At 41.9% G+C, this 14,284-nt stretch overlaps 1 protein-coding gene across 5 annotated transcripts in view; it reads left to right on the forward strand.

Moving 5' to 3' along the window:
* Window positions 1-14,284, forward strand: part of Unc-13 (unc-13) — a 180,406-nt gene that overhangs the window by 68,889 nt on the left and 97,233 nt on the right. For all 5 annotated transcript variants that reach the window (XM_076323091.1, XM_076323095.1, XM_076323092.1 and 2 more), the window contains exon 4: window positions 1,629-1,706. In XM_076323091.1, coding sequence (XP_076179206.1) covers window positions 1,629-1,706 — 78 coding nt within the window. The remainder of the gene's footprint in view (window positions 1-1,628; window positions 1,707-14,284) is intronic.

Consider the following 14,284-nt stretch of genomic DNA (forward strand, 5'->3'; position numbering starts at 1 on the left):
CCGCGGTTTCCGTTACCCCACACCTCTTATTCGTTCCCCACCACACGTCACGTTTACGTTTCTCATTCGTCCGTTTCGGTCTCGGTTCCCTCGCTATTGTCCCGCATCGGACCATCATTTTTCTTGTTTTTTTCTTTTCGTCTCTTTTTTTCCTTTACCTTTTTTCGTTTCTTTCTTTCCATTCTCTTTCATCCGACTCCCATCGTCTTTGTTGCATCACGACGGTGGTTTTACACGACTCATTCGCACCGATTCCGTTCCATCACCGTCTAGACGATGTTTCAGTACAGATAAGTGTTTTCAAGCGAAAGTACGAGTTCGTCTTTGAGCAGAGCTCTTCGATCTTGACCGTTCGAAAGTACGAAGAAACGTTCGAAACGCGGTAACTGAGTCCAAGTGAAATTATTACGAATGGAATTTGAATTAAGTTTCCATCAATTCGAAACAATTAGTAGCGTATAGTATACTGACGGTGTGTAATGTGAAATTATTACGAATGGAATTCGAAGAGTAGTATGTATTAACGATATGTAATTTTGTCGTGTTTCTCACAATTTGCTCGCACGACGATGGTGAAATTTTACTAGCTGTGTGGTATCGGAGTATCGACGTTTATCGTTTCGATGCATCGAAAACGTGAAACGTACACGTATCTTTTACAGACCGTGAACGTTCGACAGTTTTGTTTCGAGCTACTCAACGTTCTTCGAAACGAGAATTTATTTTCGCTTTTAGAGAGTTTCACGATTTAGTCGCACAACGAATCGATTCATCATCGTGCCTGACGCGAATTATCATTTTGCCGAGAGTATGATTGCTGGCACAGTTTCTTTCTGATTGAAATTTTACACTTTGTTTTCCGTCTTTCTTAGAATAGTCACGCCTTGATGCATTCTAGTTTCGTAGCGGATCTTGGCAAACTTTTAGAAAATTGTTCTAGCGCATTGAAGATCGAGAAGCTTATTGTCTGTTTTCGATGAAACGCTCAAAGCACGGCTTTGGATCGAGCCAATGTAAATAAGACACACTTTATCACGACTGTAAATAGTACTTGTAAATAACAAAGCGAATATCACAAATATATTTGGCATGAGACTACAAATCGCGACAAACGTTGCGCCTCTTGTCTTGAGAAATACGCGCTTCGAGTTTTACGAGAAAAAAGAAAAAAAAGAAAAAGGACATACGAAAAGAAAAAGAAAAGAAAAGAGAAAGCAGAAACACATGCCAAATGTAATTCTCGATGTTACGTGTTGTCGATTCGTCACTATTTTTTCCAATAATTTTCGCAATTAATTGTATCTTTCGAGTAAACTCGTTCACGGTAAAAGGAACGTATTCTTTCTCGTTGCTCTGTCGTAGTATAATTTTCGTTGTCTCGAAAGATCTGTATATCTCGTGAATCCACAGACAGTCACTTCGTGTTTCTCTCATTTTCCTCGATTTCTGTCTCCGTTTCATTCTCTTACGTTTCCAGCCCCAGTCATCGTCATGTTCTTCGTCTTAATTTCACCCAACCTCCCCCTTTCAGTTTCTCTCTTCCTGCTCTTTATCTCTGTCTATACAATAGAGAGACTGGAAGGCATTGTTCACGAATCGGATGAGCATTAATTTCTATCTTTTCCCAGACAATGGCGGCGACGAAGAGGAACGCGGCGGGTCTAACATCGGCGGTGCCCAGAGCAACATTGAACGACGAGGAGCTGGTAAGAATTCGTCCTTTAACCACTATCCTTTCAGGCATCATCGTCATCCTTCGCGTCGTCTATTAAAAACGAATCGACGAGAATCTGTCGTCGTTGTTCGCCGACGGACCGATACCGAACGGTTCACTTTCTGCGTGAAAAACGATCGTGTGCAAAGATTCTCTTCATGACTGTTTACACTCGAAGACGGTTTCATTCGAGAAGGAGAAAAACGTGGATAATTTTTCGTGGCCGGAACTCAACGAAATTTAACCCTCCGACTACTGTGTTTCATAATTCCGTGAATCATTTTTTACTCGCGCCGATATTTCCGTAATTTCTATTCACGCGAGTACTTTGTTTTCACGCTTGCTTGTTTTCACACTGAAATCTCCATAAATGACCCCCGAGTGTCGACGACAAAGTAGGAGATAGGTCGTGTTGCAAAAATGCTCCGATTCATTGTTTTAAACGGAGTCCGGAATCGTCGAGTCGACTAATTGATCACACGATCGATTAAATACGAGTGAAACTATTCGCGGAATGGAGAGTACCGATACTCTAGTCACGTGTTTATCAATTGTGGAAACTTGACCGTAGTAGGATGTAAATTAAATTATTGTTCCATTGTTCGCGACTAATGTATGCATAGTTCTGTCATTACGTGCGTTGTCCTTTGTTTCTACATTTAAAGTTACAATTTATAGCTGCGCGATATAAAGTAGATCGTCGTTTCATTATTCGCGAGTAACATGGCCACAGTTTCGTCACTGTGTGCATTGTTCTTTGTTTCTATACTTTTCGCTTCAAGTTTGTAGTACCACGGTACAAAGTAGATCGTCGTTTCATTATTCTAACGTATGCACAGTTCCGTCACTGTGCACATTGTCTTTTATTTCTATGCTTCTCGTTATTGATTTCTACATAATAGCTCGTTGCGAAATAGATTATTGTTCGATAATTCGAGACTAACGCACAATTTCCTCACTGAATGCGTTGTTTCTACACTTTTCGGCTACGAATTTATTGCAACGCGATACAAAATAGATTATTGTTCGATTACACAGACAATGTAAAATATTTTTCTGCCTTCCAATAACTCTGGGTTGATTCATGCATAGCTACATTCCCCAAACAAGAATACGGAAACCGAATTACTGTATCACATCCAGTTTTCAACAAACAAGAGTTTTTGTAAATATCCAGGATTTTCGACCAAAATGCGGTGTTACGCGTAAAGTAAAAACGTTAGAAAGTTCTAATTGGGCTTCCAAAATAGACGAGAGTTTCTCGAATATAGTGGTACATAATTTATTAATTATTTTTGGTCCTAACTAGTTACGACAACGTCAAAATATAAAATTTACGAAAAGTTCTTTAGCTAGGACAAAACCGCTATCAAAAATAGGATTCTATAGACATTTCTGAAAAAGAAATTGCCTGCCAAAAGTGTCGGAACGACTTCTATTTCGAGCAGGACGAGAAGATGTCTTAATAATGTTTGACCCTTTTTCTAATACTTCAGCGTTCTACCTTTCTCTTTCATACATTTCCGTGGATACCGATCAACAAACTATGATGCACTTCTCGATCAATTTCAATTAACATAAATTTCATTAACGCAATATTCTAAATTCGCAGCCAATTAGCTCGGTACTACCCGCGACCAAGAATGATCGTTCGTTGCGAGTAATACCGATTACCAGGTCTCACCACGTGGAGGTTGCTGCGAGCGGAGACCCGGAGAGAGATAGATGGATTCAAAGTTCCATCGATCTCTCTCGACACGCAATACAAACGAAATTACTAAACCGCGAAGATGGAAGGAATCAAAGTTCGTTCGATCTCCTGGTTTAGTTCCGCCGAGCGATTACATTATGGAAAAAATTAGGCAAAATTGGGAAAGACGCGACGCGTGCCGTGGAGTAGGTCCTACTAGGTCGATCCCGTTTCCCCTTGGTGGGCCCGATTCAAGAGGAAATGCGCGACGCCATCCACTCCGCTAGAGGAGTGCCCCGTTTCTCTCAACTCCGCAGCCAGGAGCCACGCAGAGCGTGGGCCTGACTCACGAAGGATCACCAAGAGAGGGTCTTATCCTGAAAAAAGGGCTTCCACAGGGACCGGCAAGGATACCTGCCCCTGTGTTCGCAGCATGTTCTCTCTGGAAGCGGACGCACCAGAAGAAACGACGATCGACCGTTCGGACCACCTACGCGGCCGGTCACTTGCTTATGCAACTAGCAGAGGTGGCCGGACTGAGAAACGGGGAAGCGAGCAAAAATAAGCTACTAATTTTATAATTGCTTGGCAGAGTACAAAGATTCGTACACGGAGACCTTAAAACTAACTTAGTCTACGCTTAGAATTATAAATTCTGCGGAGGAGGCGACGAAGCAGTCCTCTTCGTTCTTCGTTTCCTAATGTATCTAGCTATGGTAGTCGAGTGAAACTTAAAACAAGTATCGAACGAGTCGAGATACGATCGCGAAGTAATGTACACGTGGGTTAATGGTCGAATACATTAACGAAGTAGCAGAGAAAATAAACGAAGCAGGGACAAGAAATAAACATGGAAACACAAGTACAAATTAAAATCAGTTAGCGAATAAAATTAAAGAAAAAATTAAAAAAGAAAGAAAGTTGGGGACTGGTCGCCAGTACTGACCACCGCCTATCAGCAGTCAGTACCGGTTACCAAAAGATTAATTATCATCTATGATAGTTCGCGGATAGTACGGGTGCTCTAATGGAAGAGTGAAAGAGATCTGTGCAGCTCGGAAGCCCGCGCTGAAATGAAATTTTCGGTAACCAAGGTGTTTATGTATAACTCCCCACAAAGTGACTCTTCATTATTTTCATTGCCTTTGTTCAATTTAACCGAATATTTTAACAAATTGACGACTTTTAAGCCATTATTTGTACCATAGCATTGTTAAAAATTATTTAAAGTATGGTTCTATAATAGTTGTTAATAATTACGAGAAATAAGCATGAAGGTATTGCGAAATCTGCGAAGACAAGCGGTTTCAGTGAATGTTTATTTATTTGCGCGATTGTTATTAATATTTACGCATGTTCCGAACATCAATGTTACAATATACATCTGATTCTTGCATTACAAATGATTTATTTGCATATAGAAATTAATTTTAATCGAGATTCGAAGTAAACACAAGTTTCTTAGAATTTTAAAGAATGAAAAGTAATAATTGTCTACTGGATACATTAATTTAACATTCGTTCAATTCTTATTATTTACACAATACGCGTAGAAGTTGTATTCTTCACTTATAAGCGGAAAAATTCAATCAATCACTTTTCTAGATAAAAGAATCACCGTGTTGAACACTTGTGAATCGATAATCGATATATGTAGCTTTGATGTTATTTCTCTTATTTATATCTAGAAAAGTGATTAATTAAATTTTGTTCCTTTTAAGTAAAGAATACATCTTTTACGCGTATTGTGTAAATTACAAGAATTAAACAAATGTTAAATTAATTAGACAATTAATAGACAATTATTATTTTTTATGCTTTAAAACTTTAAGAAACATGACTCTACTTCGACTCTCCATTAAAATTAATTTCCATATTTAAATAAATCATTTGTAATGCAAAGATAAGATGAATATTGTAACATTAATGTTCGAAATATGCGTAAATATTAATAACAATCGCGCAGATGAATAAACATTCATTGAAACCGTACGCTTCCGCAGATTTCGCAATATCTTGTTGATTATTTATCATAATTATTAACAACTGTAATTGGACCATACTTTAAACAACTTTTTAACCATGCTCTGGTACAAATAATGGCATAACAGTCGTCAATTGATTAAAATATTCGGTTAAATCGAACAAAGGCAACCAAAATAATGAGAAGTCACTTTGTGGGGAGGTATATATAGACACCTTGATTACCGAAAATTTCATTTCAGCGGGAGCCTCCAAGCTGGACGGATCTCTCCAACTAGAGCACCTGGACTATCCGCTAACTACCATAGATGATAGTGGACCTATTAGTAACCGGTACTGACCACTGATAGGCGGTGGTCAGTACTGGCGACCAATCTCCAATTTTCTTTCTTTTTCATTTAATCTTTTGTTTAATTTTATTCGTTCACCGATTTTAATTTGTACTTGTTTTTCCATGTTTATTTCTTGTCACTGCTTCGTTTATTTTCTCTGTTACTTCGTGAATGTATTCGACCATTAACCCACGTGTACTTTACTTTGCGATCGTATTTCGACTAGTTTGATATTTGTTTTAAGTTTCACTCGACTACCATAGCTAGATACATTAGGAAACGAAGAACAAAGAGGACTGCTTCATCACCTCCTCCGCAGAATTTATAATTCTAAGCGTAGACTAAGTTAGGTTTAAGGTCTCCGTGTACGAATCTCTGTACTCTGCCAAGCAATTATGAAATTAGTAGCTTATTTTTGCTCGCTTCCCCGTTTCTCAGCCCGGTTACCTCTGCTTGTTGCATAAGCAAGTGACCGGCCGCGTAGGTGGTCCGAACGGTCGATCGTCGTTTCTTCTGGTGCGTCCGCTTCCAGAGAGAAGATGCTGCGAACACAGGGGCAGGTATCCTTGCCGGTCCCTGTGGAAGCCCTTGTTCCAGGATAAGACCCTCTCTTTGTGATCCTTCGTGAGTCAGGTCCACGCTCTGCGTGGCTCCTGGCTGCGGAGTTGAGAGAAACGGGGCACTCCTCTAGCGGAGTGGATGGCGTCGCGCATTTCCTCTTGAATCGGGCCCACCAAGAGGAAACGGGATCGACCTAGTAGGACCAACTCCACGGTACGCGTCGCGACTTTCCCAATTTTGCCTAATTTTTTCCATAATGTAATCGCTCGGCGGAACTAAACCAGGAGATCGGAGGAACTTTGATTCCTTCCATCTTCCAGGTTTAGTAATTTCGTTTGTATTGCGTGTCGAGAGAGATCGATGGAACTTTGAATCCATCTATCTCTCTCCGGGTCTCCGCTCGCAGCAACCTCCACGTGGTGAGACCTGGTAATCGGTATTACTCGCGACGAACGATCATTCTTGGTCGCGGGTAGTACCGAGCTAATTGGCTGCGAATTTAGAATATTGCGTTAATGAAATTTGGGTTAATTGAAATTGATCGAGAAGTGCATCATATTTTGTTGATCGGTATCCACGGAAATGTATGAAAGAGAAAGATAGAACGCTGAAGTATTAGAAAAAGGGTCAAACATTATTAAGACATTTTCTCGTCCTGCTCGAAATAGAAGTCGTTCCGACACTTTTGCCAGGCAATTTCTTTTTCAGAAATGTCTATAGAATCCTATTTTAGATAGAGGTTTTGTCCTAGCTAAAGAACTTTTCGTAAATTTTATATTTTGACGTTATCATAGCTAGTTAGGACCAAAAACAATTAATCAATGATGTACCACTATATTCGAGAAACTCTCGTCTATTTTGGAAGCCCAATTAGAACTCTCTAACGTGTTTACTTTACACGTAATACCGCATTTTTGTCGAAAATCCTTGTGTTTCGAAAACTGTGACTGTTACACTAATTAGTCTTCCTCATTCTTATTTGTGGAATGTGGCTCTGCAAGGATCACCCGCAGGTTATCGAATGGCAAAAATCGTGTCGTACAGTGTTACAGGCTAGTCAGTCTGTGCATCATCGTTCTCGAGACGAAGAGTCCACTCACGGTAGACGGAGTGTTAAATCCTCTTAATCTCTAGATCAAGGATTCGAGAAATGAATCCTCTCGAGAGCGAAAATCCTCGATTTTTCGTTTCGTTCGTTTTTGCGATTGGAAAATTCACGTAACCGATCGTTTTTCATGGCGAATCCACGCGAAAAGAAGAGACCGCGCGCCCGTATCGAGACGGAACGTAGATTCGGGACGTAGATGCGTCGCAGAACGCGGCGCATAATCAAGAGAATCAATCGTCGGGCGTTGTTGGAACGCCATCCCGAAGACCTGTCCCGTAACCGCCGGTAGAGAGAGTTTTCCCGCGCAAACTCGACGGCGGTAGATTGAAATTAAAAAACGGGTAGAGCTTCCTCGAGTCGGGAATTTTAATATCTGTCGGCGGTGGTTCGTTAAAGAGGAACTTGATAGTCAATTTTCGTTCGGACGTTCGCGAAATAGGGAGGGCTGGGGAACTCGATGAAACACGGCCGCGTCGATTGCAAAGTGTCGCGCAAAATGGCGGGGGGACAGGTTACTCGACGCCGACTGGAAGATCGCGCGAGAACGATAGACACCTGCGACGAAGCTTTTTCGAAGGTCAAGTACCGCCGTGTCGAGATAACGTGAAGGTTGCAGGTAACGGAATCGTAATGCGTACTTACACTGTGTGCCCGGTTTAACCGCGTAGGGCCGATTCACGCGTTGAAAGTATCGTGGACGTAGAAACCAAAATGGTGGAAGAGCACCTCCTTTCTTGATAACGTCGTTTCCAGTGTTTCGAAATTATTTCCGAACATAGTTTTCGAAATAACTTGCGTACAACTTTGAAAATTTAACTTGTACAAAACTTTAACTCCTCGAATGAGTCTGTAGAGATTCAAAGGTCGATTCGAACGTAAAATATTGTACATTTTCTGAAAACATTCTTACGTGTACGGATAAACGAATTTTCCAGCACATTTTCGATTTTCTACGTAAAGAACCTAATCGTGTTCAAAAATAGAAACAACAATATTGAAACTTTCCTCGTGATTTTCGATGAGTAGAACCATCTCCACGATACTTTTACGTACTGAAAAAGAACTGTATACATTGCTGCAATAAACAATTCCGAAACAGTCGACGCGATAAGAACCCAGGTAATACGTATCTCGCGAAAAATCAGTGGAACGGTGCAAATATGACTACGGACTCGCGAGACACGATACAGGTAACCTCGTTTACATGTGACAAGATATGGGCGAAGCTGAGCTCTTGGGACTCGATACAAGCGATACACGTCATCGTGATTTGAGTCACCTGATACGGACGATATCAAACTGGTCTAACCAGCTAGAGACCATATCGGACTGGTCTGACCCAATATAGACCACATTGAACTAGTCTACCTTGGCGTAGACTTCATCGGGACTGATATTGACCGATATAGACAACTATACGAGCAACATTAAACTCTCCAGGCCCAATGTAGACAATATAGGACGAGTTAAGCACAGGATTGACGATACAGAGATTGGTACGACCCGATGTAAACGATACTCGACTCGACTGACCGACGATATAATCAACATAGGATTTATCAAGTCCAACATGGACAATACAGGACTCGTTTGACCCAATATCTAAGGTACCAGACTCGTGACGACTAATGCAAACCTTGGGGTACTAGAGATCTTTGAAATCCAGAAAGATACCTTTAGGATTGTTGAGGTACCCTTATCACCAGATCCAACGTAGCTGGATAACCCAAACTTACGTTAACTAACAACGTACCTGCCTAACCCAAACTTAACCTAGACCTTGAGGTAACAAGGATCTTTAAAGTCCAGAGAAATATCTCTAAGACCATTGAGGCACTCAAAACCCCTACATTCGGCATAGACCTGTTTCAAACCTAATCCAAACTTTGGGGTACCAGAAATGTTTGAAATCTAGAAAGATATCTTCAGAACTGTTTAAATCCTCGGAACTACCAGGTTCAATCTAGACGATATAGGACTCGTCAAACTCAATACAGAAGACACCAGAAATGGGACAACTGACACAGTCCTTGGCTTACCATAGATTTTTCAAATCCGAAAAGATACCTTTAGGATCGTCGAGATCTCAGGACTGCTGGAACCCAGAGACATACCCTAAACTCCCAAAGCTCTCCGAAACTTTCGGTATCAACGATACCGTCCAGACTTCCGGTACTTCCAAGACTCCTTAAACTATAGAAAACTCGAGGGCGTTCGTATCAGTTCCCAAGAGCCGGGTGTCGTGTATATCGGGTCAAACGCTTCAGTATCCACTCTCGGGACTCTGGGTTATCGGTCCCTACAATTCCGAGGTTAATTTCGTGTCCCGTGGGTCCGAAATCATTTATTTCGGACTGAAATTTGATTTGAACTCCCCGATTCTGGGGATGCGACGAAGCCAAGAACTTCCGCGTCGAGTACGAAGTTGTCTGTACAAAGACTTCCACATAGAGTCTCGTGAATCTTCAGGAGTGTCTTTATCGAGTCCTACGAGTCGAAACTTGTCATCGTATCCCGAAGATCCGATTTCGCGCGCATCACGGCATAAATTTACACTATCGAGATCCACCGAACCGAGATGTAGCAATACGACAGTACCAATTCCACGCGAGAACGTTGCAGCAATGTAAACGTCTCCTCGAGTTACCGAAGGTGCAAAAAGGATGTTCGCTTCGGGAAGAATACTAATTAAATGAAATTTATTCGTATCGTTGCTCGGTAGAATATTATTAAAGCGACGGGTATCGTTCCGAGTAAAACTATACACGTTTTCATTACACCCATCCTATTGCGTATTCCGATGCAAATTGAACCAGTGCAATAGCGAACGCTTGCGATCAACCGTCCACGAAATAGAGTCGTAACGATAAATATTAAACGCAGTCACGGACCAGATCTCGTAAGTAGTCTACTTTAACTTGACCCGCGGAGTTTTATGTCGCTTTTATGACCGTCGTGCATACCGAAAGCTCGTGGACAGCCGGTCAGAAATGCATGTTATTTATCGCATCGAACAGGCCATGAAACTACCGATAAGCGTGGCGCGATAAAAACATATCGTTTTCGCCGAAGGGGATCAAAATAACCGTGAAGCCGTCTAGCGCGTTACATCGAGGAACACTTTGGAATCCGTTGTCGGATCTCGTTCTCGAATCGAGCGACTTTTTGCATCTTCGCCGAAACGATCGTCCATAGTTAAACCGGGCCGTGTCGTACGATGGGAGTAATTGCAGCGTAACGAAGACGTTTCGATCCTCGTGAGAGGAGCGACCAGGACGTATAACAGGAACAGTTCCTTTCGTACATCGTGGAATCTCGATCGAAGTGACCGCGTAACAGAGAAGTGGCCAGAGTATCAATAAATCGCCAGAATCGCGGCGAATCGCCACACGTTCTCGTCTAGTCGCTGTTTCGCGGAATCGAGGACCCGCGGTTAGATAATTGTTCGTTTCCTATTAAGAGAATCCTCCACAGCGAATCAGGCACGTAGGGAGACCCGTTTCCCTCAGGATAGAGACTAACAAAGTTCCGACGGCCATTTCTAGAACGTAAGACACGCGTCATCTAACTTTAAGCTGCGACATGCATCCACGCGTATCCGGTGAAGGCTCTTCGTGGAGCTGAACTTTAACCTCTGATAACTTTTTTTCTTTTCACATGAACTGTGCTGCATTTTATCCTCATTTCCGCGCTATTTTCTTTCACGTAAGTGTGGCCCAACCTCTGTCTCTCTCTCTACCTCTTTCTTTCTTACTTTCGAACTTTCTCTACCTGTCTGTCTACTGTCTTTCTTTGCCTCTCTCTTTCTGACTCTATCTTCTCTCTTTCTGACTCTATCTTCTCTCTCTCTCTCTCTCTCTCTCTCTCTCTCTCTCTCTCTCTCTCTCTCTCTCTCTCTCTCTCTCTCTCTCTCTCTCTCTCTCTCTCTTCTATTTCTCTCTATCTCTATCTATCTATCTATTTCTCTCTCTCTCTCTCTTTTTCTATCTTTCTGTTTGATCACGCTCTGTGACTCTGAGATAAAGCAACGTTCGTAGCGATCCTAGACGAGTCGTTTTCTTCTAGCGGCTAGGGTGAACGTCATGCGTACTTGCATAAAGTATTTGTACACATTCGTCGCGAGAGAATTGCTAACACGCGAGCGTAGTGGTCCAAACGTACGTACGATCGCGATGTGTGTATGTATGTGGGTCACGTATAGGAATTCGTGGACATGAGATGCTACCAGTGATCATGTAAACCGGGTGTAATTAGGCTAGTGCTAGGATTCTCCGATCCCCGCTCGTGGTGTCGGGTGTTCCTCGTGTTTTCGCGGATTAGTATCGGTCGTCTCGTCGTCACGGGTATCGAACTCGGCTACGTGATTAACGATCGACTTTTAGCGACTTTGTTACCGCGAGAAATTATTCACGCGGATTCCAAGACGAACCGTACGATCGTGATGTTGCAGGAAGTACGAGTAACGTCGCGTCGAATTTTAAATCGGTGTCCTTTTGGCTTTTTAATGAAAATTTACGAAACATTTACAACCTGGATTCTTTTCTCGAAAAAAAAACATTTGTATTTTTGCACGATCTTCGTGCGGTTTGCAGGATGAATCTAACGATCTCGATGTTTTACAAAGTACTATTGGTATTGCGTCGAATTAAATTTCAAATTTCAAATTTTAAATCGAAGATTTAGTTACCAAAGATTCGTAACCTAAATGTTTTCCTTTTCACACCAAGATTATCTTTGTGATTCTTGACAGTGAACTCGAAAAATACGATTTTTTTGTATGGTTAGCAACGAACGATCGCGATATTTTCATTTTACGAAATTAGGACAGGGTCGCGTGTAAAAGTAAATTGGAAACCTTTTAGAAAAAATATAATTGTCGAAACTTGGTAACCTAGATTATTTTTCAAAGACGCTGAAATTTTCCCCGCGATTCTTAACGACGAACTTCAAAAATACGATTTTTCTTTTATCGCTAAACAACATTGTTTCCTCATTTACATAGAAACGATTGACGCGGAATTAGGGCAGCGTCGCGGCTAATTGCAAACTGGATTCCTTTAGGTTTTTAATAAAAATATGGTTATTGAAATTTAATAACCCAGATTCTTTTCTCGAAAACGCCAACTTTTTCCTAAGATTCTTAACGATTCGAGAGAACCATTTACAAAGCAGCTTCGAAGTTCAAAAATACAATTTTTTTTTTATCCTTTGAACCGAGAAATTACTGGCAACGGATAGTGACATTTTCACGTTACGAAACGAGGGCAGTTCTCCCGTGTAATTGCAAATAGGAGCCCTTCGTTGTTTCAATGAAATTCTAATCGTCGAAAATTGTTGATCTAAATTCTCTTTTACATTTTCTCGCAAAACGTCAAAATTTCTTTCACGATTTTTAACAACTCGGAAGAAATATTCGCAAAGTAACCACGTGATGAAAAAAACCACCACCTCTTTTTCATCAATCCCTACGGAAACGATCTTGAAACGCTTACGAAGAATCGCGAAGAATTTCCGTCTCGAGTCGCGGATAATATTCGCGTGTACCTGGGAACACAATATTCCAAAACCGCTGTTCGAATAACGAGCACTTAACGACTGGAAATTTACGAGGTTGACAGTCGTATAATACCGTTTCCGTGTACCCAGACAACCAATCCCCCCCATTAACGCGAGGAAAATGTTGTTCGCGCTCTCGCGACGCGTGTACTTTCGAAAAAGCCGGGCACGAACATTGACAGCGATACGAAACGGTGAGAAGGTAGCGTACCGAGGCGAGGAATAAATAAAAAGGAAAAAGAAGAAGAAAAAAAAAAAAAATGAGGAACATCCCGAACTCACGGCGTCACCCTATAGTGCTTTTTAGCGGATCGATGCTTTTACATCCCTTGCAGAGCGCTCCAATAGTGCGACACCTAGAAAACGTGTTCTCTCTCTCTCTTTCTCTATATCAAAGTCCCCGATACTCTCTTTCTCTCTTAAAAAGACAAAAAAAAGACAAACTTGAGGAATAAATCGAAGCAAGGATGTTCGTCGAATCGATAGGAAAATTCACTGTTTTCCAACGTACGGGAGGGGGGAGAAATACCTGAACGAAATCCCCCCTTTCTTCCGATCGTTCGACGGGAAGTCCTTTCGAAGTGTCGATGTAAGATATGAAATCTCGGGACGAGAGAAAAATAGAAATCGAGCGAAAAGAACCGGGGGCCGACGCGGTTAGTATCTCGAGAGCTCGCGGGGCCAATCCGCGAATATATATATATATATATAGATCCCCGAAGAAAACATCGAGGAACCACGCCGCGCGTCTTTTGGTACGCCCCGCGCGGATCCTCGAACACTGCAGCGCTGGCTGTGCACGTGAATTGTTGAAAAATTTAGCCGGTAATGTTCCGTGTAAAGAAATCTGGTGAAATTTCCGTCTCGTAGACTGCACTTCACGCGTGTATGGCATCGATCTTCTTCTTTCGCGCGATTCTTGGTCCCACGGTCCTCCGAGGCCCAAGGACCTACTTCTCGGACTTCGGCTCGCGAGGAAATCGCTACGATCGATCGGATAGGGAAAATCGTATTGTATCGTTCCAGCCTCGTCGTAAAGAGAGATCCATCCTCGCTGTTTCACACGTTTCCGCTTCGATGTTCGAGGCACGAAAGATCGTTACGTACCACCCGGCTTGTTCTTATCTTGGTCTTCGAGTTTCACGCTCTCTTTCTCTCTTTCGGTGCAACGAGAGAGAACCGGAGAGAGATTTGCTTGCGTGGTTAGCGTTTCACAGGGAGAAGAGACACCCCCTTCGATGCGAATAAAAAAAGAAAAAGAAAAAGAAAAAAAAAATAGATAAAAAAGAACATTTGCGAGTCGTGATTGGAAGCGGAGTTCGTTCGCTTAGTTCAACGTT

Source organism: Ptiloglossa arizonensis, chromosome 11 (genome assembly GCF_051014685.1).
Source record: "Ptiloglossa arizonensis isolate GNS036 chromosome 11, iyPtiAriz1_principal, whole genome shotgun sequence".
In the NCBI taxonomy this organism is placed as follows: Eukaryota; Metazoa; Arthropoda; class Insecta; order Hymenoptera; family Colletidae; genus Ptiloglossa; species Ptiloglossa arizonensis.